General features: G+C 35.7%; 1 protein-coding gene across 6 annotated transcripts in view; it reads left to right on the forward strand.

The window, feature by feature from the left end:
- Nucleotides 1-2,187: 2,187 nt before the first annotated feature.
- eml1 (EMAP like 1) overlaps nt 2,188-25,075 on the forward strand; it is a 77,428-nt gene continuing 54,540 nt past the window's right edge. For 5 of the 6 annotated variants that reach the window (XM_028437583.1, XM_028437584.1, XM_028437586.1 and 2 more), the window contains exons 1-2: nt 2,188-2,370; nt 18,301-18,898. In XM_028437583.1, coding sequence (XP_028293384.1) covers nt 18,832-18,898 — 67 coding nt within the window. In that variant the 5' untranslated portion in view covers nt 2,188-2,370; nt 18,301-18,831. The remainder of the gene's footprint in view (nt 2,371-18,300; nt 18,899-25,075) is intronic. The other variant, XM_028437585.1, reaches the window with a different exon arrangement.

A 25,075-nucleotide genomic window follows, 5' to 3' on the forward strand; every position in this document is an offset into this window, starting at 1 on the left:
TCTCTCTTCTCTTTTTTTATTTTTATTTATTTTTTATTGTCTTATTTTTCTCCTTTTCATTTTTTCTTTCTCTTTTTTCCCTATTTTTTCTCCCTTTATTCTTTTTTCTTTCTTTCCTATTTTCTTTTTTCTCTCTTTTCTTTCTTTTTTCCCTTTGTTATTCTTTTTTCTCTTCCTTTTTACTTATTTTATTTTATTTTTCTCTTCTTTTCTCCTTTTTCATTTTTTCTCCCTTTCTTTTCTTCTCTTTTTGTTTCTCTTTCTTTCCTATTTTCTTTTTTTTCTCTCATATGTTTCTTTTTCCTTTTTTCATCTTCTTTTTTCTTTTTCTCTCTTCTTCCTTTTTTACTCTTTTCTCATCATTTTTTCTTTCTCTCTTCTCTTTTTCTTCTTCTTTTTTCTTCTTTTTCTCTTGTTTTTTTCCTTCATCTTTTCATTTTTTCCTCTTTTCTCCCTTTCTTCTCTTTTCTTTTTTCTTTCTTTCCTATTTTCTTTTTTCTCTCTTCCCTTTCTTTTTCTACTTTTTCTCTTCAAAAATTCAATTCAATATGCAGAGTTCAGTTTCAGATGACGGCAGTCATTTCTCATCTCAAATTGTTGAAAGAACTGTTAATTTTTTCCAAAATCTGGCAAATTATCCTCAAATTATTCCACGAAATGTAGCCAAATTCCTCAAATCTGGGAAATTTAAGTGAAAATCCTGCAGGGACTGATATACTTTATCATTTATATGTGGAAGTATAAACCAGGGCACATTAATCCTGAATTTGCTCATTTGTGGCCCACTTATGGTCAAAGTGGAGAACTTTAGTGTAGCTGGAGAATAGGCAGCGGTTTAATCTGAGCAGATTTATGAAGTTTGTGGCCAAAACTTTGCTTTTATAAAAGGCTTCTTAACATGAATCTTTGATGTTAAAATACCTCAGCTGTTATTGCTTATATATAATCTGTGTCCATGTGCACTTTTTGTTTCTCCTTCAAAGATTGAGCTTTTTTCATGTTTCTACTCCTTCGATTCTGCACACATTGAATCTTATGTCATGAGTCATGACTATGGCATCCAAAAGAAAATTTACAAGAAATGAGATTGATTTTTTTTTTTTTTTTTTCCAAAGGGAGTGTTTAGGACTGAGTCACTCACCCTGAGTTTACTAGAATGTCATCTAACAGAAAACAGCTAAGAAAAGTTTCCTGAAGTGAGGGAAAATTAGATTTAATGAGACATTACCGCCCTCTGTTGGTTATAATAAATACTACTGCCACAGATACCTTTTGTTTTTGTTTTCTTGCTGGTGCGATATCAATTTTAGGCCAGTCTGCATCTCACTTTTGTAATAATTTCTAATTTTATTATAATAACAAATTATTATATACACAAATGCAGATTTGCTAAATGCCCCGAGTCATGGTCTGCTTTAAAATGAAATATTTTATTGTTTTATAGATTCCTAGATAAAATTAAAAATGTCCATGCAAGAAAATTATATAATTTGACACTAATTACCCCTTTTACAATGTTCTTATTGTTGTATTTTATTGAATTTTATATTTTCCTTTTGTGTGCTTTTTTTCATGTCGCTTTGGATTTTGAACTGTATTTGGTGGTGTATTTAGTTCATAGTTTATAAATGATGTGCAATGATGTATAACTGAGGAAGTTGTTGCATGTTGTCTTGTTAAAAATAATAATAATAATAATAATAATAATAATAATAATAAATATTTGAAATGAATGAATAAATAAATAAATAAATAAATAAATGAATAAATAAATAAATAAATAAATAAATAAATAAATAAGAATAATTTTAATTTTATTGCCAAGTAGAGTTTTTAATCAATACAAGGAATTTTGCTCGATGGATGGTGCAAAAATACAAAAACAAACCAAAAACACTATAATAATAATAATAATAATAATAATAATAATAATAATAATAATAATAATAATAATAATAATAATAATAAATATAAAGGATGAATTCAATAAAAATATATACTATGTTGTGTAATTTTGTGTAAGGGTTTATTTTGGTGCTGTGGTATGAGGTCTGATATCCTATCCAATAAAGCCTGCTTAGAGAAATAGTACCCGAGGGAGGGATCCTGATTACTAAATTAGTGTCCAATCACAGAGCCGGGATTGTTTGATTGACATCTCCACTGGCCAATAGGCGAACAGTTGGGAAGGAGCGAAATTGGAGGGGGAAATAAAGAAAGACTGACCTCTGAGAGTTCATTTAAGAAAAAAATAAAATTAAAATAAAGCCAGTAAAGGAAGCTGAGAGACGACAGAAAGACAAAGAAGACACTTACTTTGCTGACCCTCCCACTCTGTGGCCATGTGTGACTCTCAGGGTGAACCTTTAGGTAAGAAACACATGCAGTGTCTTTGCTAATGTTTACATGAACTTAATCTGGACATACATGTCTGTAAAAGTGTTTGGACTTCAGTGCCATGTCTGTTATTTTTAAGGAGCAGATAGAAAGGGGTGGTTTGCTTTGATATTTTGTTTATTTATTTCTTTATTTTTGTGCCCACCCTGGTTTAGTCTTAGCAACTATTCAGCTTCAGCAAGCATTGAGTTGAGTCTGTTCAGCCCTTTTATGGAAAACCTGGAAGAAGATTCCTCTGGATTCAGTGCAGTCATGTAAGATAAGGGACTATGTTCTCAGCAGGAATGCTCATTGAGAAAAAAAAACAAAAACATGAAACATTGTGCCTTAATAGGTGCTGTTGTACTGTAGCAGAAGGGAGAAGCAACTATAGATTATATAAAATTAAAATCACACCAAAAATCTCACAAACTCACCAAACCTTTTTACTCACACCCATTATTCACAAACAAACTCAGTGTTGGTTTACAAATACAAATATCATTCATAAACTAATGCAATTTATTTTGCAAATAAGAAAGGTACCTATCAAATACAAGCTGGGTTTCCTTCACAGGTTTTCGCAAATAAATAAAAGCAATGTTTCTAAATGTCGATAAAGTATAGTTGAGCTTTGAACGTGTTTCCATTGAACGTTGTTTTGGGCTGGAGCCTCGTTACTCCCATGAAATCTCATACCACGAGATTTTGTTGCAGGAAGACGGATGCTCAGAACCTCCTTATAACGCTCAACATTCCTTTGTTGTTTCACGTCTAATGTGGCAGTAATAATTTTTAAGTATAATGCTAAGTCTCCTCTTCTGTTTACACGTACCGCGCCTTGTTTTCTCCGAGAAAAGTGGTCACGTGACCAGGTACGTCACGTTCTGTGACGTGTATTTGCGCGAAATGTTTTTCCCTCGCGCTTTTGCGACATATTTCAGTAACAAATTGTCTTAATTTCCTCGTCATGAAAGCGTAAAAACTTTTAGCGATATTTAAGTGTTTTTTCGAAACTCACGTGTTTCCATCACCGGTTTTTATTGCGCTATTTAGATTTTTGCACATTTCTAAGGGTAATGGAAACACCGCTACATACAGCATGTAGTAAAAAAATTAAAAATCTCTATCTCTAATCATTGGTGAAATTTAAAAAATTCACATTTTGGTTCGTAATGATTTTTATGAAATTTTACTCAGTTATGTCGAGTTGCTTCCTCAATTAGGTTTAATCTGGATTTCGCATTTCATTGCGATTTTTCAACAACAACAAAAATAGAATTGCCCATACATTTGGACCTAATGTGTAATTATTTATGGGATATATATATATATATATATATATATATATTTACAGTATACTGTATATATATATATGTATATGTAGTTGATCCAGACAACTGCTAATATCTGGTAAGAGGAGATTTGGTGCTTAATGGAGGTTTGCACTCTTAAAATAAATTATTGTTGTTTTTTTTACATTTATTTTAGTTTAGTTTGTCTGAAATAAATAGACAACAACAACAAAAATATCCTTCAAGTCCAAAAAAACTATTTTACAACATGGAAAATCTGTCACGTAACTTTTGGCACTATTTATCCGTCTTGTTGATTGACACACACAAATGCCAGTAAACTTTCAAAGAAATGTCGTGTTTTTCACTTGAAGGATGTTTTTTTTTCTTCTTGTAATTGACATGTTTCTTTGTATGTATAAAACATGCTGTATTTGTTTGATATGTACATTTCTTATTTGCAAAACAAAATGCACGAGTTTGTGAATGATGTTTTCTGAGTTTCCTACTTAATCGTTGGGCGTAATCAAACATGTTTTGTGTGTTTGTGACGTTTTGCCATGATTTGAACTCGCTGACAGGACCATAGAAAGAACCAAATGGAAAAACTTCTCCTTTTCTGGTTCGTTCTCTTCTCTTTTCTTCTCTTCTCCATGTCGGCCCTTCCTCCACTTTTATCTTATTTGCCTAATTCCTTCCTTCCTCGATGTAATCCATGCATGATCCCTCCTCCTATTAAACCAAACATGACTCAGCAGCATGGGAAAGCTTTGAAGTTGTAGGTTTGACATGAAAGGCTGAGATTGGCCTAATTGTGTTGAGGAAAATCTGAGTGATGCCTGACCGCACTTTATGAAGAAAGACACGTCTGTTCCCTGTGAGGCCGTCCAATCACACAAGTCACTGATGTTAAAACTAAGTATAATGTTTTCAACTGTACACCTGAAGTTAGTTTTGCATGCACGTGTAGGCTACTTTATTGTCTGATCTGAGAGTGACTTTATTAACATTCATGTCAGTATTTAAAATAATGACCAATCTGAGCATTTACACAGGATACAGTGTTGTCATTTTGCATATTTTTTCTCTCATTTTGTGTGTGCTTGTTTTTGTTTTGAGGGGTTTTTTTCATTCATTTTGTAATTTTTTTTTTCACTTTGTGTGTTTTTGGTGGCCTTTTGCATAATGTTATTGTCTTTTTGTATATATTGACTTAGTGTGTTTGTGTTGTCGTTTTGTATATTGTTCTGTCATTTTATGTATTATTATAGTTGTCTTGTGCGTTTTGTGATTCATTTTGTGCATTTTTGTGATCATATTGTGCCTATGGAGTCGTTTTTGTTGGTATTCAATGTTGTTTTGTCTATTTTTCAATCATTTTGTGTCATAATGTGTGTTCGTGTTGTCGTTTTTTGTATTTTTCTGTCATTTTGTGTATTATTGTAGTCTATTTTTTTTCTTTTTTTGTTGTTGTTTAGGAGTCGTTTTGTTTTGTCGTTTACTTTGGGGGGCCCACAAAATTAGACTGAGGGCCTTCATGTGGCCCCTGGGATCCTGGTTGCCCATTTCTGCAGTAGCCTATACAAGTAGTAGTGAAACATCTACACTTTTTTTTTTCTGGAAATAAGCTCAGGAAAAGGAGTTTTCTTTTTTTTATTTATTTTTTTAACTTTCCTTTTCCCAAATCATCCATACTTTTACACAGCTGCTAATATTTAGAACAATAGCTGAAATAATGCCATAAACGGCCTGCAGAGGGCAGTGTCGAGCCATTATATGAGAAGGGATGGCCTATATCAGGGGTCAAATAAAGAGCAGTGCCAACATTAATGTGCCCTAGTTTTAATGTCTACATATAAATAATATTTAAAGTATGTAAGGCATCAATATTTTTTAAGCAGTAAGTGACATATCAGTCCCTGGATCTTCTCTTTTAAATGTAATTAATTTTGTGACCAATCTTTATTTAAATCGGAAAAATAATGTAAGAAAAATTGTAGAATTTTTTTTACAAATTGTGATGGGAAACCTGTGAGCCCTGCAAGTACCGTGGAGTTTCATTGAATTTGGATAAAATTTACTATCTGCAACTGAGTTAGTTGGTCATTTACACAATAATTCATGTTTTTTCTATCATTTCAATTTCTCTTTAGGGTTGAATTGGATGTTCCAAAGGGCCAGATTTGTCCCCCTAGCCTTGAGTTTGACACATGTGGCGTATATGATGTGAGATCATAAGGTTATTGTAAGGTGACATATTAGATAAAAAATATTTAAATAAGGAAATGTAAAAAAAAAATTCCAATAATAATAGCAACTAGAATATTTGCATTTTCTGAAGAAAATGCAAGTGAGGATCCAGGTGCTGGCCTGCATCGCACTGCATTAGCTTAGCATTAGCATAAATTTGTGTTAGTATTAGTATTAATATTGGTTAGCATTAGCATATCCTAGCAATAACATTTTCCTAGCATTAGCATTAACCTAGCATTAACACTAACCTAGTGTTAGCATCAGCCTAACCTTAGCATTACCCAAGCAATAACATTAACCTAAATTTGCATTAGCTTAGCATTAGCATTAACCTAACGTTAGCATTAGCCTAACGGTAGCATTATCTTACTGTTAGCATTACCTTAGCATTAACATCAACCTGACATTAGCATTAGCCTAGTGTTAGCATTAACTTTGTGTTAGCATCAACCTAGCATTAGCATCAGCCGAACCTTAGCATTAACCTAGCAATAGCATTAACCTAGCATTAGCTTAGCATTAGCTTAGCATTAGCATTAACTTAGTATTAGCTTAGCATTACATAAACCTAACATTAGCATCAGCCTAACCTTATCGTTAACGTAGCACCTAGCGTTAGCATTAACCTAGTGTTAGCATTAATCTAGCGTTTGCATTAACCCAGCATTAGCACTAACCTAGCATTAGCTGAAAATAGCAATAAGGCTGAAAAAGGTTAAAATGGGTTGAAGGTAGTAGCTGAATAAATAATAATACATCTCTGGAACTTTCTGAATTTTTTTCATAGCTTATTTGTCAAAATCGGGCAAACCATGTAGGAGGAATTAACGCATAGTGAGAATGCCTCCTGCCTCTGGCCTCACTAATGATGATGATGATTAGGTGAAAATAGGAGGGGCATGCAAAAGATGGTTTTCCACAGAGACGTATTTGGAGGATTTTGTATCAGGTAACGGCGACTTATGAGAGCATTGATGAGAGCTGACAGTTTCTTACATGATAGATCAGCGTTATCATCCATGCTGCACCTGTTCTCAATGCTGTGCGTGCGCGCGTGTGTGCGTGCGCGTCAAATGACAGATGAGGAGGGTGTCACGACTGGCATGCTGACATCAGACCTCCGCGTGTGTCCTTAATCTGAGAACACAAAGCTTCACTGATATTAAATCTACTCCTCTGGTTTCAGGCTAAAATGTTAATTTGTCATGTTGGGTTCAGCACACTCAGCACTACACACACACACACACACACACACACACACACACACACACACACACACACACACACACACACACACACACACACACACACACACACACATCTGTCTGTTAGAAGGTGATGATGCACAGAGAGAAAGTAGAACAGGAGAGTTCATGGTTGTTCAGGAAATGGGGGAAGGGTGGAGTATATATGGATGTTACACCATCCAAGTCAGATGTGATTAATGTTGTCGGTGCTTAAGAAAACACAACCGTGCACATTTTGGTACACACAGCCCTGTTGGATACGCCTGGTGTCACTGAGGTGGCTTTTTTTTTTAGATTGCTCTACTTTTAGAAGAATGGATAATTCCTGCAGCACCATTAGATGATGAATGCATACTGAGCGCTACGTGGCTATTTGCTGGATATATGCATTTTATATGCACGTTATAGTAAACTGAAGCGATCCAGTCATCTGTGTTCCTTATTAACATATAGATTACATGTAAAGAAATCACTGCAGATTGTGTGGAAATGTCTGAAGTGAAGGCTCAAGTTGTATCTCCCAATATGTATTTTATATGGCACAAGATTCTCACATTCACTTTCCATTTCCACTCCTTAAGTGTTTATTTTCCTCCTGCAAACCAATCTGTTCATGTCAGTTCCTTAAAGCTTTTTCTATATCAAATCCAATCCTATTTTCCTTATGCATACAATCTCAATTCCCACATTTACATGGGAGCTTTAATTCCTCTTTAAAGCAGAATAAAAGTGAATTCCTTTTTAAACTGGCCATGTAAACACTTAATTCCTAATGCTAATTTAATTCTGAATTAAACTTAAATCTGAATTAACTCAACTCAACTTTATTTATATAGTGCAAATTACAACAGTCATCTCAATGCGCTTGTCTTTTTAAGTCATTTTGTATTTTTTTCTCTCATTTTGAATATTTTTCTCTCATTTTGTTCATTTTTTGTTGTCATTTTGTGTCTTTTGCTGTCATTTTGAATATTTTTCTCTTATTTTCTAAGTTTTTTGTTGTCATTTTGTGTGTTTTTGGAGTCATTTTGTGCATTTAGTTTTATGGCCAAACAAAATTAGCCTGAGGGCAGCTTGTGGCCCCTGGGCGGCCAGTTCCCCATGACTGAATGAGACAGTTCGCACTTTGAACCCATTATAACAAATTCTAACTGTTCAAATTGAGCTTATTTAGTCAATCCCTGTAACCAACACATTGAATTTCTCTCCGCTTGAAGCGTGTGCACAATTATGTATATTAAGTGACATAGTGGCCATCTATGACATGCACATGTTTCAAAATGCTACATCGTATAATTAATTTCCTGAATGAATCAGATTCATAGGTTCATAACGAAGATGTACAGTAAGAAGTACAACCTCTTAATCCCCTCCATTCTCACTCAGAACTCTCCAAATAATGAAAGAAAAAAAAAGACTTTCATTTTATCTAAGACAATATTGCATCATTGGAAAATACATCACAACAATCATTATACCTTACATTATGATATTCCTTATGTACATTCTTCCATGTTGTACTGTAGTTGAATGCACATTTTGTCTGTATATTGCTTTAAATGTATGAATGTTTCATCACTAACTTCAGATCCTCCTTATTTAATGTTCTTATTTTAGTTTTTTTAAAGTTAATCTGACCTCTGAGATCATAACATTCTTGTTGATAAGTGAAACATTTTTGATTAATAACTGGTAGTAAGTAATTGTGTGCTTTGAACATAACTTTGATGGTCTGAAATGCAACAATATCATAAAATGTAAGTAGTCTTGACTGTATAAATAATGTGTTTGGTTTGTATTGTCTCTATACCCTGCTGTATGAACTAATCTTATTGCTTTTTTTGTTTGTAACATGGATATAATAGGATGTAGTACAGTGTTATAATTATTTCCCCATATTTTCGACACAGTATGTTAAATAAGGAAAAAAATGAATGAGAAATACTATACAAAAAGTGATTATTTCGCACTGTAGATATTAAATCCCACTGTTTGCAATACAATTTGGGGCTGTGATGTTTGATTGTGTTGGATTTGGTGTGTGGAAAGAGCAGCTGAGGTTTAGCATTAGCACGGTAGCTCTGGTCTGTCTCTGCAGGATTAGAAGCTATTTACAGTCCAACAGCAGATTCTCTCCTTCCTTCTCTCACGTGCCTCCTCTGGCTGTCCCCCAACCCTGCAACACTTAGAATACAGTAGCAGCATCAGTGCTGAGTAATGAGTTAACGCGTGTGTCAAACTCACGGCCCGGGGGCCAAATCCGGCCCTTTGGAGCATCCAATTCGGCCTGCAGGAGAAAGTAAAAATGACTGAGAAAACATAAATCATTGTGTTAATGAAACTCAACAATATTTGCAGGGGCTCATAGTTTTCCAAGTACTTATATCACATGATGGCAGTCATTTTTAATGGTAAATTGTCGAAAAAAAAATTTAAATTCATACAAATGCTTCAATTTCCCTCAAATTATCACATAATATTTCCCTTATATTAATAGAAAATGGTCACAAAATCTAGGAACTTTAAAGTGAAGGCCTTGTTGGGACTGATATCTGTCACTTATTGCTTGGATATTGTTGGTTTCAGAGGTCACAAGTAAGTAGTTTTTTAATGATATCTGTACTTTACTTGAGTATTTATTTTTAGGCCGGGCTACCGGACTCAAAACGCCACTCACTTTGATCTGCTTCTTGTTCTTCTTGTTGTTGTGTACACGAGTTAAAATCGTTAATCTTTTGTTATTCGTGAACGGATCGGGCTGAAATTTGGTCGATATAATCTATGGATGTGTACGCATCGACGCTCGCAGCTCGATTTTCTATTTGGGGCCCAGTGGGGCACCACAAGAAAAAAACCAGTCGTTTTCTAATTTAATTGCGAGTCAAATATTACGACGGTTGGTGGTACCGGATCATTGACACATACCAATATAACTTTTACTCAAATAAGGGCGCAACTACAACACTTTTACTTTAACCAGAGTTATTTTTTATTTAAGTATTTATACTTGAGTATAGGGCTGGGCGGTATGACCAAAAATGTATATGACGGCTGTGACGTGGTTCTTGATTAAATAAATGATGGCATAGCCAGGATATACATTTTTAGTGCTTTGCCGTAACGTACGCTTAGGGACGGGCTTGCACCGTCACAACGGCATTTTTCAAAATTCGAACGGTTTCACGGTATATGATGTTTTTTTTTTTTCATCCATAATCAGGTATTCACAGCATTTTCTACCGGTTGAGAGAGGAATTACTGCAGTAGATAGACTTAGGATGGTTTATTTTATTGTCATGAGTAGTAGTAAACACGTTTACAACAACAACTTTTTGCCCCGCTAGCTTAGCTTTAGCTTTCGCTTGATTTCTAGCTTTAAATGCTGCATACTCAGTGGTGTGGTGGTTTCCTATGGTGAATAAGCTAGCGTTTTGTTTGCAGCTCTACCAGGACTTATTTCCACGTTATAGGAATTACAAATTGCGATCCTTTGCCCTCTTTTTTTGTGTATTACTGCCGACATGCTAAGCTAACTGTGCCTCCGTGTCCGTGAGTGTTGTTCTCCTGTAGCAGAGGCATGCGGACACAGGCACATGCTCACATGCAGCTTCAGAGCTTTCAATTGTGTCTTTCTTATTCAATTACATGTAGGATTTACACCGCAACCAACACCAGAGCGCTACTGCTTACCTTCATATTTAGAAGTGCAACATTGTGAAGGGTCCGGTCTGCAACGCGGTGCAGTGTAGCATTCCGAAAGTTGTGTAATCAAATATACCGGTACGGCGGTATATTAAGAATTCATATCATAACAAAAATATATACCAGTATTTGGTATGCACCGGGTATACAGCCCAGTTTCTTACATATTTAGTATTTTAAGTGCAAACTAGGGCACAATAATGTTGAAATTACTCGTTTTCTTGTTCGAAATCTGTGGCCCACTTGAGATGAAGCTGCTCCGTATTTAGCCCCTAAACTGAAATTAGTTTGACACCCCTGAGTAGGGATGTAACGATTAATCGTAAGGCAGTTAAAAATTGATTCATAGGTATCACGGTTCACATCGATGCTCTGAAAATTGAATCGCAGTACTTTTTTTAAACAGCAGAGGGCGCTATATATTTATCCTTCTCGTCTAAAAGCGGAGGCAGCGGGCGGGATCTGCTACTACTTTCTTTCTGGCCGCCTTCTACTCTTAAACATGTTCATAAATGATTCTTTACCCCTTTAGCACCGAAAGAATATCTGTAATATTACGTGAATATCTGTAAATGTCAGGTTTTTCTATTAGCTCTGTCTGCTAGCATAGCTTCTCTTCTTCACTGCAAGGATATCTGCATGCCAACCGACCACTGGGTTACCAGTGCCCTCTGCTGGTTCAAACAAATATCTGACGTAAATACAGTGCAGACTGTTTTTTTTTTTTTTTTTAAGTCCAATTGTTAAGGCACAAAATACATTTTCAGTTGCACTTTTAAAAAGAAAAGGAACTTTTATGTAGTTTTGCATTGTTTGCTATAGAACCAGAATATAAATTAATAGGCTTCTTCTTCATTTGTATTATTACTTTATTTATTTCATTCAAGATTTATTTTTAGTTAAATTGCATTGTTTTGAATAGTTTGAACAGTATTTTCTAGTTTTTTTTTACCCCAAAAATAAAGGAATATTTGTCTACATTCCCATTTTGTAAAATAAATCGTGAGAGTCGTATCCTGAACCCAGTATCGTGAATCGAACCGTATCGGGAGTTGAGTGAATCGTTACATCCCTACACTCTCATTGCTGGCGTTATTCATTTCAGACAGAGCGGGTAAATTATAGACATGACTGTAGGACTGCATTAAAACACAAGTGGTGTGACCCACATTCTCTGAATCATAGCATAAATTTGGCCCCGCTGCTGCTGCAGTAGTGTGCAGCTGCTGTTTGCTTTCATCACATAACCTTGGTTATTCTCACTGACATTAGATGCCCATTTCCAGGGGTTTTTTGCTCAAACAGAATGTATCATGCAGTAGTTTTACATGCAGTCTTTGTTGCCATGAGATTAGAAAGACCCGTCAAACGGAGTGTTTTCACTCTGCTGGAAATGAGGTCACATTTACACATTCTGCCATAGCATAAGCTTCAAACAGTAGGTATATTTTATTTTATTATAACTTCTCTGTTCACAGAAAAATGTCAGTTCACATATAATTAGTGTCGGAGTATAATGTTCAATGAATGTAACATTGGTTGATGTTGCTGACATGCTTTCAAAGCTGTGCTAGAGGTTAATATGTTGTGACACACTTGTCAAAACTGACGTTTTAGAGCTATAGAGAATTTTTTTTTTTTATCCTTTACAACTAAGCTCATTCATAATGAATTTGTATTAGATATTAAATACCTTTAATATTACATTACATTAGAGCTGCACGATTATGGCCAAAATGATTGATATGATTATAACCACAAAAAAAATCTGTTTTTATTACACTTCTTTTAAACAAACAATATTTGTACAGTTTACAGTGCAAAATTAATTATACTAAAAACATGTTTTAAAGAATTAAACCAAGAATTTAAAATGTACCAAAGGCTAACGAAATAGATACATTATTACAAAGTGCAAAGCTCGTATTTTAAATGTAAATGTTGCAGACGATCAGATTAATTTAATCATAGCAACCAAAATCGTGATCACGATATTACCATGTCAAAGTTGAAAGATGAAGGTTTTATGGCTCAAAATCTTTTTCCTTTTGTTGTTTATCTTTTAAAAAGCTACATATATACTGCATATTCACAGGCTCTCCACTTTGTCTTCATGACATTTTACGTGTGACTCTTGACATGGAAGTGAAGCGTATCTAAACATCGTCACTTTTTGTAGATAAAAATCATTCTTAACAAGTCATGCTAGCCCAACAGGAATAACAATGAAATGAGAAACAGAGCTTGACGAATGACGTGGCTTAAACAAAGCAACAAAGTTCCGTGTGCCTAAAACGTTGAATAATCTGGGCGATAACAGTGTTACAGTGTACACTTTATCCTGGTGTAGTGTGATTTTAACATTATCGGTTACTGTTGATTTTAAAAAGCACGTTGGTGATAAGTTGGTGGAAATCTGAAGAATCTGGAATCTGTTCTTAAATATTCTCTCATATAGTTTGGAGGGTTTAAATCAGTTTTATTCCCACTTTATTTCCAAGACGAAGCATATTAGGCCTGTGAAATGACAGCTGAACGTACATAACGTGTTGGTGTACCTGTTTTTCATTGTCTCTGTGTAATAACACAGTGATGGACTGGCAGAGGTGGCAAAAGTATTAGTCTTACTTGAGTAAAAGTAAAAAAAGTACATGCTATTAAATGTACTTAATAAAATAAAACAAATGTCCCTTCCTTCAATAATAAGACAGGGTTTTTAATCCAGCATAGTCCATATCTTTTATTTTTTTGAAGAATTTGAAGAATCCTGGTACATGTAAACTAGTAAACTATTTTATTTTAAGTCACAAGAGAAATCAACCCTGGACCGGTTTATTCCAGTAACATCAAAGGACCGAGGCTAATATTCGGACACATACTGTATATATATTTAATCCTCCTGTTAATGTAGAAATGTTAAAGCTTGTTTTTTGGCAATCATTCTCTTTCATTGAGCAGGGTTTATTTGTGTTTAAGGTCTTTCTTTACATTCAGTTGTGATATGAATATTAGGATCCCATGTTGGATTACTCTGTGGTGTGAAGCACAAAGCAGACCAATAACCAGGACAGGTCCACAGATGGCGACTGGATCAGAGGATTGACCTTGTTTCCACCTCGCCTCTGCTTTCCATTGTGAATTATCCTGGAAATGCTCTGAAAAGCTCTGATAAGTCTGACTGATCATCTTTTCATAAAAAATAAATAAAAATAGTGCCGCAACGTAAAGAAGCCTGAGTTCGACTGAGAATCAATGCTGAAAACTAGGGCTGGGACGATACAGTATATGCTTTAGTCCCGACTTGATTTTAATCACAATACTTCATTTACCATTTGATTTATACTGCCATTCGAATTTGCGTTTCGACAGTAACGATTATGACTGTTTTAACTTCCTTATTTTCATAATCCAAAGAAAAACAGCTCGATCATACACTTCTTTAAAAACAATATGAGTAATCACAAGTTAATCAATCAGTCTGACAATTATTTCAACTGCACATGAACGTACATGACACAACATCAGAATCAGAATCAGAATCAACTTTATTGACCAAGATTGTATGAATACACACGAGGAATTTGTCTTGGTGACCTGTGCTCTCTCAGATAGTGTAACATTAAATATTAATAATCAACTAGAATAAAGAAAAATAGATAAAAAAAGAAGTATAAACATAAATATAAGAGTAGTTAGACTAATATGTGCAAACTAAATAAAATAACAAGATAATAATAATAATAATAATAATAATAATAATAATAATAATAATAATAACGAAATAAAATAAAAATACAATAATAATAATAAGATAATAGTGCAGTAGTGCATTGATGAGTAGTGCAGGTGAACATTTAAATGAAAATATTATGTCCATGAACATTCACAGTGACAGGTTGATCCAGGGTTGTTATGTTTAGTTCCATGTACTGTTAACCAATGACCACATACTGTATGTGCAGACATGGTAAAAAGAAAAAAAAGATTCTGAGAAGAAATATTGATTTTCGATATATCGCGTTGTTACGTCACGCAATTCTCTGATCGATTCAAAATGCAGCCATGTCGGTTTTTTTTTGGTTTTGTTTAACCTTTATTTAACCAGAAAAGTCTTTTCCACTGCAGGAGACATTGTAACTGCACAAAGAAGTGCTGAAACCTGGGCATGTTGACCATGTTTTTCAATAAAATCTAAAAAGAAAGTACTAACTTTCTGCATTTATTTGTTGTTCTACGCATATACCTCAGTTAAGTTGCAGTAAAGTTGGTTTAAAAGCCACAGGCAGATTGTATGTTATTTTATTTTAATTTTTTGGCACATGGCATGTTAAAGCCATTGTTTTGAGTGTAAAATATGCCAATAAAATATATTTCATACATAATGTTCTCATGAAGGTGTACACATTTACAGATCAGTTGTTTTTTTAAGTCATGTATTAAAAAAAATTGCAATAATTGCCTTATACTTTAATATCGGGATAGATCACATCGTATATCGTGATCTATGTATCGAGATACGAATGGTATCGCCAGATGCCAGGCAATACACATCCCTAGTAGATTATGGGCACAACTTCCTGTGTGAGTAAGTAGGTGTCCGTTAACAATGGGCTTACTAATAATCATAATGGAAATTAGTAGAATATTTATTTTATTTTTAAATCCAACGTATTTAATAAAGTAAACAAGGGTTGAAGTTCTTTGTTGATTACAAGTTTTTAGCTTATCCAGGGCTTTTGTTGTGAAAGGGTTGAAGAGGAAGTACATGATGAGTACAGCATATATCAGGGTTGAGCACAAATTATTCACATTTCTGACATAGCATTATTGTTTATATTGTTGGGTATTCTTATCAGATAACATAATAAACAAAGAAATGTAATGCCTCATGGTGTTTATAAGTGTGAATATATTATTTGCTGTACTTTGAAAGTAGGATTTGCTTCCAATCCTGTGTAACACTATAGTGTTAATCCTATGAAGGATTCACTGGTTTTCCAAGGTGGAAACCATTGAGAAGCAACCCCACCACCACCTGCCACTGGCTGTGTGCTACGAGGGGTTTTACAACACCATGGGGGAGGATTTAGGAGCTGAGATACCCTAGTTTTAGCTGTGCCGTCTCACGGGAGCATTTGCACAGAGAGCCAGACACGTACAAAAACATCAGACCTGTCCCTAATCTAGACCCTAAATCACATTTACAATGAGATTTACAATAATCTGGATGGCTTCAGACATGGATCAAAATCCCTAGTGTCAAACACAAAGGATTGGATAATGTTAGATTTAAAACATGACAACATTGGTTTGCTTGCATAGAAAAAAAAATTGCAGAACGGAGCAGCAACTTTCACAAATTAATTAAGGCTTATTTCCCTGCATAATTCTGTTTCTTACTCTGTAATTGGTTCAGCAAAGTGCAGAGTTTCCTTTTGAAAATAAGCCATTGAACCATAATCTAATCAACTATTTAACAGTGGTTTAGATTTTTTTTAATGATATTTTAAAAGGTCAAATCTATTGAAACCATCTCCAATTCTCCAATTTCCGTTAGCAGACACTTTCGTTCAAAACGATGGCAACTCAATCAATAATTTAGAATAGACTGGAAAAAAAACCCTTAGTAAATGCAGCAAAGTGCTGTCATGAATCAATATGATTTATAATAAGAAAAAGAGACAATAGTGTAACAGCAGCTGAAGTAAAGCAGATATTGTATTGGTTGTTTTCTTTTTTCTCCACTTTCTTCTTCTTGGATTCTTTTATTGTCTCTGATGTGATTCCAGGTTCAGGCTCTGGATTCTTTGTGCTTTTTTATTTTTCCCCCCGCGAGCTGGATTTATAAATAATGCAACCAGGCACTCCCCTTTTCTTATGCACATAACCCCCTATTCGGAATGAAACTGAAGCCAATTTCCCCCTTCAGTTCTCTGTATCCTGATTTCCCATTGTAAACTCCTCTGTGATCACTTTCTAATTTGGGCCTTCTCTCTGCACGCCTCCTCCAGCACTCTGCGTCCTTTTCTCCTACACCCCCATCTCTGTCTCTCCTCTCAGGCCTAAAGTCCTCCCTTCACTCTCTCCCCTTCTCGTCCTTGTTTTAAGAATCCCCCGGTCTCTCTACTGTCTGTAACGGGCCAGATAAGAGTCAGAAAAGGGAATAATGATAATCATGTTTAGCCACAGCAGAGCTCCTGAGGCAGCAGAACTCGGTTTTTATGTAGTGTCCCCGAGTGACTCCATAGAGCAGGGTTCCTCAAATGGGGGTACGTGTATTACTAGGGTTACTCAGTGGCACTACAGGGGGGATAGAGGGTCAATTAATACATTAAAGTATTACAAATATGGGGTTTGGTATTGTTTATTTTTAGTCATAAATGACAATCATAGCTAGAATATTTGCATTTCCTGAGGATGTAGGTACTGGCCCGCATCATTAAACACTGCATTAGCCTAAAATCAGGATTAGCCTAGCATTAGCTAGCATTAGCATTAACCCAGCATTAACATTAGCCTAATATTAAACTAGCATTAGCACTAGCTAGCATTAGCACTTGCTAGCATCAGTTAACATTAGCATTAGCCTTTACTAGCATTAGCCTGACATTAACATTTACTAGCATTAGCCTAGAATGAGCATTAACCTGACATGAATAGTTGCCTAGCATTAGCCTAGCATTAACCTAGCAATTTCATTAGCTAGCATTATCATTTACTAGTATTCCCTAGCACTAGCATTAGCATAGTATTAACACTAGCCTAGCATTAATCTAGCAATACCATTAGCTAAAATTAACCTACCATTAACCTAGCAATACCGTTAACTAACATTAGCCCAGCATTAGCATTTGCCTAGCAATACGATTAGCTATCATTAGCCTAGCATTAACATTTGCCTAGCAATACAATTAGCTACCATTAGCTGAGCATTAGCATCTGTCTAGCAATACAGTTAGCCAACATTAGCCTAGCATTAGCATTTGCCTAGCAATACCATTAGCTAACATTAGCCTAGCATTAGTATTTGCCTAGCATTAGCATTAGCCTTGCGTTAGCCATCAAACAGCTGAATATTTTGAAAGATAAATGGCTTAAATTAATTTATTCAGGAGTCACTAAATACTGTTTCATTTCACTCATTTACAAAATGAGATTATTTAAAATGTATATGCTGCTCTATAGTTTTTATTTTTATTTTCTCACAATATTCAGAGCCAGATGTTGTACAGTAGTCAGACAAAGGGGGGACTTGGATTCAGAAATGAGAGGTTCTAGCCTGTCCATGTCTTCGCAATTTGTCTTTATTTTGTCACATCGTCCTCCTGTCTTTTTTTATTTTTTTTTTCTGTAATTCACTGCAATTTCTATTTTCTCCTCTTTCTTTTGCACTTTTCTCCTCTTCTCTTCCTCCTCCTCTCCATCAGAGGAAGAGGCGGAGGCTCTGTCTGAGAAGCCCAGCCCCCTCTTCACTGTGACTCGTCCACACTGTGTGACAGGGAGAGGCTGGGCTGTCCCACGCATTATCTAAACACTCACACACACACACACACACACACACACACAGTAAGTGTCTTAGCCAGAACTGGACTTTACCCTGTCAGCTCAAACCTTCTCCAAGCTGTTTTTCGGGTGGAGACCAGCACAGCTGTCAGGAGGAGAAGAAGAGAAGGGAAAACAAGGAGCCAGGAGGAGAAGACAAAAAGGAGCAAACCATCACCTAACGACACTGTAGCTTCAAACTTTTTTTTGTAAGAAGAGGCAGAACGAGGAGTTCACATGACATAATCAAAGTGAATGGGTTGCCATGGTGACTCACCCAGGGAGCCTGACCCGTACTGAGTGAATGTAAGGGAGAACCTTGGATGCCAAGTCAACAATAAACTAACGGAAGGGAGTCAGCAGAGAGGAGAGAAGGAGAAGGCGCAGAGGAGAGGAGAGGAGAGGAGGTTGACAGAATGGAGGACGGTTTTTCCAGCTACAGCAGCTTATACGACACCTCGTCCCTGCTGCAGTTCTGCAACGGTAAAAACAAACCCATCCTTCCTCTGTCACACACACTCTGTTCCCTCAGCTGTGTGTGTTGCTTCATCTGGAGTTGACATGTAACACCAAGTCTCTAATGTTTATGTCTGATTATGAGAGTCAGACTAGGGCTGGGCAATATAGACCACAACTCTATATCTCAATATTTTTTTCTTAAAATGGCGATAAATGATATAAATCTTGATATTTTTAATTCAAATAAAATCTGACTAGGGTTAGATTTGCTGATGCAAAATGTCACACAGGCACATTTAATACTAACCAGTGCCAATTTTTTGTATTTTCTCCTCTAAGGGACAGCACGTGTGAGTGAGTTCTGTAGTGTGGCTTGTTTAGGGGAAGGTCAGGGTTAGGACGCCCTCAGAAATCCATCTAACTGTGCTTTTAATGCAGTTCTGAGAGGTAGTGAAAGCAGAGATTCCTAAAACAAGAACAACCAGAACAAAGAGGTCAGAACACATAAAGTCTTTACACTGGCTCCCAGTCAGTCTCAGAATAGACTTTAAAGTTCTGCTGCTGGTGTATAAATCTGTGAATGGGTTTCTGTCCAGAATCCATCAGTGAGATGTTAGTCAGGTATGAACCCAGCAGGTCTCTCAGATCTATGGACACAGGTCAGATAGTGGAGCCCAGAGCTCACAGTAAACATGGTGAGGCTGCTTTTAGTTGTTATGCTGCAAAGAAGTGGAACAAACTGCAACAGAGCTGAAGTCAGCATCACATGTGAACATTTTTAAATCAAAGTTAAATGCTCTCTACTGTGTATGATTTAGAGGGAGATTTTGATGTAATGTGTTTGTTGATGATTTTAAATGATTTTACTGATGATTTTAAATGATGTTCTTATAGATTTTAAGCTGTTGAATGTTTTCTGTTGCACCTTTTGATCATGTAAAGCACATTGAGTTGCCTTGTATATGAAATGCGCTATACAAATATATTTCCCTTGCCTTAAAACAAAACAAGCTATAAAAATATACACCGATATATTGATAAAGGCGATATTGTAATTTTCTGTATCACCAAAATAGAAAACTTGATATATCTTGAATCTCGATATATCGTCCAGCCCTAAGTGAGACAAGCTGTAAAGCAGTGCTTCCCAAACAGGGGTACGTATACCCCTAGAACAAAGGTGGGCAACTTTTTGGCCACAAAAAAGGGATTTTCTGATCTGAGGGCCACGTTAACATTCACGTCAGCATTTAGAATAATGACCAATCTGAGCATTAATACAGGAAAGAACAATAAGTTTGTATTGTCATTTCATATGTTTTTGGTGTGATTTTATTGTTAATTTTTTTTTTGTGGTTGTTTTGTGGATTTTTTTTCTCATTTTGTGCTTTTTTGTTGTTGTCTTGTGTGTTTTTACTGTCATGTTTTTTGTGTTAAAGTAATTTAGCGTATTTGTTGTTTTGTTTATTATGTGCCAATTTGTGTTTTTTTTTTTTTTGTGTCGTTTTGTAACTGTATAATTTTTCTTGTTGTTGCCGTAGCGTTTTTCAGAGTCATTTTGTGTATTTATGTTGTCTGGTTTATATTTCTTTTTTTGTATGTGTTTTTAATTAATTTTGTGCATGTACTTCAAAATTAAAGCGAGGGCCGCATGATGCACAATTAATTTAAAAATAATAGGGAAATGTTCCTAGTTACTTATTAGGCTATTTTTTTTTTGTTGGATAAATTAACCACAAACTAACAGTAGTATTGCTCAATATATACATACTTTATATATATACTTTAGCTGCCATTTTATCACACTTTTGACAATAGGAGACAATAATTATCCACATTTACATCGGAGGCTGCATTTACTTACTATTGAAGTAATTACATAAAATTTGCATTGGTAATTTAAAAAAAAAAAAAAGAAAATTGCACTTGAAATTGTTTTGAATTTGTAGATTAGGCCTTATGGGGAACCAATGTTCAAGACACATTTAGAGGTTTAGAAGAGCATCTGTTGCACAAATGAAAATAAAAAAGCATAGGAAATTATTGCGAAGGTACTTATGAAATGAAGAGGGGGGACACATGAGGGGGTACGCAGGACAATATATATATATATATATATATATATATATATATATATTGGGAACCACTGCTGTAAGGCACATGATCTGAAGTTCAAGAATCGACTCTCGAGAGCATCGACTGCCGAACAAACGACAGATCTGCACCAGAGGTTTAGGGAATCAAGGTCAGATTAATGTCAACAGTCTGTGTGAGCCTTCAGCGACACACGTAAACAAAAACCATAGGATGAGAAACATGCACTAGTTCTGCCTGCTGGGAGGATGGAGAAACCTGTGCCTGTGCGTTAGTGTATGTTCAACTAATGGCTGTGGATCAGTTTAGTAAATGAGAGTTAAAAGAAAAGAAAACTAGTGCTTGCATTTAGATGAGTTTTATGGTATTTCCTTCTGGCAGTGAGAGAAATCTCAGTCTGCTCATGCTTTGGGTGGGAAGCAGCATGACACATCAGTCTGACATCACTTTAGGAATTTTGTACAGATGGATGATATTATCAACTAGGGCTGGGCAAAATACAGAGATTCAAGATATATTAAGTTTTTTATTTTGGGGATACAGACAATTACAGTATCGCTTTTTTTGTATTAAAATACTTGTTTTAGGAGTCGCTGCTTTCTCTACTTCTCAGAACAGCATGAAAAGCACAGTTAGATGGATTTCTGAGTGTGTCCTAACCCAGACCTTCCCCTAAACAAGCCACACTACAGAACTCACTCACACGTCCTGTCCCTTAGAGGAGAAAAATGCCAAAAGTGGCACATGTTGTGCAGCTGTTTTGTTAGTAATTGTGCCTGTGTGACATTTTGCATCAGCAAATTTAACCCAGAATTGTTTCTCTAGTCTGACTTCATTTGACTTAAAAATATTGACATTTATATAATATATCGCCATCGTTATAGAATCACTGCTGAAACACATCCATTATCAACAATTGTTGATCAAGAAGGGGATTCGGGACAGTTTATAATACTTGTATATAACTCATAAAATGAGCATTTATACTCATGTTGCCACCATGCATGAATGAAACAAATGAAACAAACTAGTGTACTTTTCCTGCATAGTAAAAGACATGCTGCGTCAATATTGACGAATTGTAATTATTGAGCAGTTTATGGCAGGAAGAGTAAAATACTTTAGTGAAAACAGAGCAAAGGACAGATGTGGCTTTAACACAGAGGAATTATCTGCAGGGCGCTTTAGTAGCTTCATGCATCACTGATGAGGTGAAACTGGTTAAAGAGGTTTTATTCCCAGTGGACTTCCTTCATTAAATTTCCTGGTGGAGGTGCAGACAGAAGACCCCCAGATGAGTGAGAGAAGCTGGCAGATTGATTTTAATCGTAGAATAGCTGAAAGCTTGCTTTAAAATGGGATTCATAGAGAGAAGGAAAAAAGATTGAAACACTGAAACTTGGTCATACCCCATGGGGCCCATCGATAAAGTCAGCAAAATCTGTGATAATAACCACATTTATTTATTTATCTGAATAATATCCACTGTTATCCAGGAAGTTTATTGTTATTATTTGTGCCATAGTGTTATAGTCATCTTAAAGATGTAAATCCTTGTTTTAAATGGGTTAAAAGTGACCAAAAATGGTGGGAAAGGTGGCGAAATGGGATTTTAAAAACCACAGAAATTGGTTAAAAGGTGTAAATTAGAGTGACCAAAAATGGACAGAAAAACTGGTAAAAATATTGCAACAATTGGTTTAAACTGGCAAATAATGTGCATGAATGGGGTTAAATTGGCAAATATAGTGAAAAGAGGTTCAAAGTGCCAATAATGGGTCAACATATGCAGAAAATGTGCAGAAAAGGCATTGAAATTTGATGGAGATGTGGCATAAATGGGAGTAATGTAGAAAAAATGCTTTAAAAGAAGCAAAAATATGGCAAGAAAAAGTGATGAAAACCGGTTAAAATATGACAAGTTTGGTGTAGTTGCAGAAACATTGTAAAAAATAACAAAAAATGGGCGGACATTTTTTGGAAAAAAATAATTTAGTTTCTTAAAGGCATTTGGCAACCCCCTCCCAGTGTCAGTGTCCTGACCCCAAGGTTGAGAACCCCTGCCTTAGATGGGGAGATGGGAGTGCATCATTTATTTTTAAGCAGCGTGCATTTTTTCCCTTGGGATGAACAAAGTGCTGACAGTGACAGTGACAGCGATAATGCTGCAGGTTGATTTGTGTGCTGGACCTGAAAAACAGGTGTAGCAGCGGCTGCACTGAAAGGTTAATATTGTGATTCCCTTGAAGGGAAGTGGGAATGTTTAAAACTGCTTGAATTAAAATATAGTATCAGGCGTAGCATTATGTTTGCCTAATGAACACACTGTCATCATTCATCACTACTGACTCTGGACATGTTGCGCTTCCATTTCCCTCCTTAAACTTTCCACTCCTCCGTAAGGCATTTCGATTATTCACTGTCGTATTTTTTATTTTTTTTTCTGTGAGAGGGAAAATGAATTTAAAGGGTGCATATTCTGCCAAGAAAAAGTTTCACTTTCAGGTTTATTGTCAAAGGGAGCAGCATTTGCAACATCAGCGCATTATAGTACCCAAGATTGGACGAACCAGGAAGAGTTTTTGTCCGTCTGTATGTTGGGTGAAATTATGGAACAGCCTGGATTCAAAAGCAATGCCAAAGTGTTCAGAGTTTTAAATCACTTCATAAATGTCTGGTCACAGTACAGTGAGGATGGGGGCGGGGCTTAATGCAACTAATAGGCTGATTACATCTATGGCTCGTGTTGTCTTTACATGCAAATTGAATTGAATTGAATTACTATTATTGGTATTTTGCATTGTATTGTAAAGTTACTGATTATTATTTAGTCAGGTTTTTTCCTATTCTGTTTAGTACGTATTGTGTATTTCTAGAAGTCCAAACTGATTAAGAAATGGGTGTGGGATTCATGAAGTCTTTCTTCTTCCCACTCCCTTTTGAACAGACATAGTGTACATGGATCTTGTTTATTATTTTGCAAAATGAATAAATGAAAAAATGGAATAGATAGCAGATTACTTTATTAGCTAGGCGTGCCTTGGCGGAGGTAAACCAAACTTGATTATATTGCTGTCCAAGAGGAAGCTGTGTGTGTGTGTGGGCTTGGATGAGTGTGTGTAAATCCTGTAGGCCAAAGTGACATCATAGCTGCCATCCAGCCGAAGCCAGATCCACTCAGTGCAAAAGTCAGTGAAGTTGTTTATCCCTCTTTCTGTCTCTGTGTCTCTCTCTCTCTGTCTCTCGCCCATGTGTTGAAAAGCATCCAACCAAACTATAATGTTTAGAGACTAGGTCAGCTAAACCTTTGGAAAGGCATGCACGCTTTGTCCTCAGGAGATCAGGGTTAGCACGGGCTAAATGACAATTAGCTGCATTACAGCATCATAGACATTACACACACACACACACACACACACACACACACACACGTGCAGGTTTGATGATGGATTTGGGTCCTTCACAAAGACATTTTATGTCTGAAATCACATTTGAAACAGGCTGCTTCTGGACCCAAAGCTCGTTTTGATTGAATTAGCCTGTGTGGGTCATAAACCGTTATTAGATTGTCTTTGTTTTTATACAATTTACTATTGTCTACATCTGTTTGAGCCACAGCACAATGTAAACCTCATAGCACACCATTAAAATGTATTGTGCAACTTATCTGTCACGTGTAGTCATAATTTACTCATGCAAACATGCGTAAAGCAAATATTTGACTTTACCATCACTGGAAGAGCTTTTTAACGCCAAAATTATTCTGCTTTTTTTTGTACAATCACATAATGAAAATACTTTATTAGCATGTCTTCATTTTTATACTGTATATATTTTTTTTCTTTCACCATGTCTGTATATGCTATCAAAGGTCAACATTACATGTAGCTCAACTTTCTTGTGACTGTGCATGTTTTATTAACAGTCGTCCCTTAGGAAGGGGAAATATAAGCTTGAGGAGAAAAAGAGGGCATTATTACACCCTGGTGAGGGGAAAGGAACAGGGAAGAGGGAGTGAGGGTGGGACATTTTCATTTTTCTATCATTTCAGCCAATAGTAATCATTTACTCATGCAAACGTGTGTAAAGCAAGTATTTGGATTTTCC

The sequence above is a fragment of the Gouania willdenowi genome, chromosome 22 (assembly GCF_900634775.1).
Source record: "Gouania willdenowi chromosome 22, fGouWil2.1, whole genome shotgun sequence".
Lineage (NCBI taxonomy): Eukaryota > Metazoa > Chordata > Actinopteri > Blenniiformes > Gobiesocidae > Gouania > Gouania willdenowi.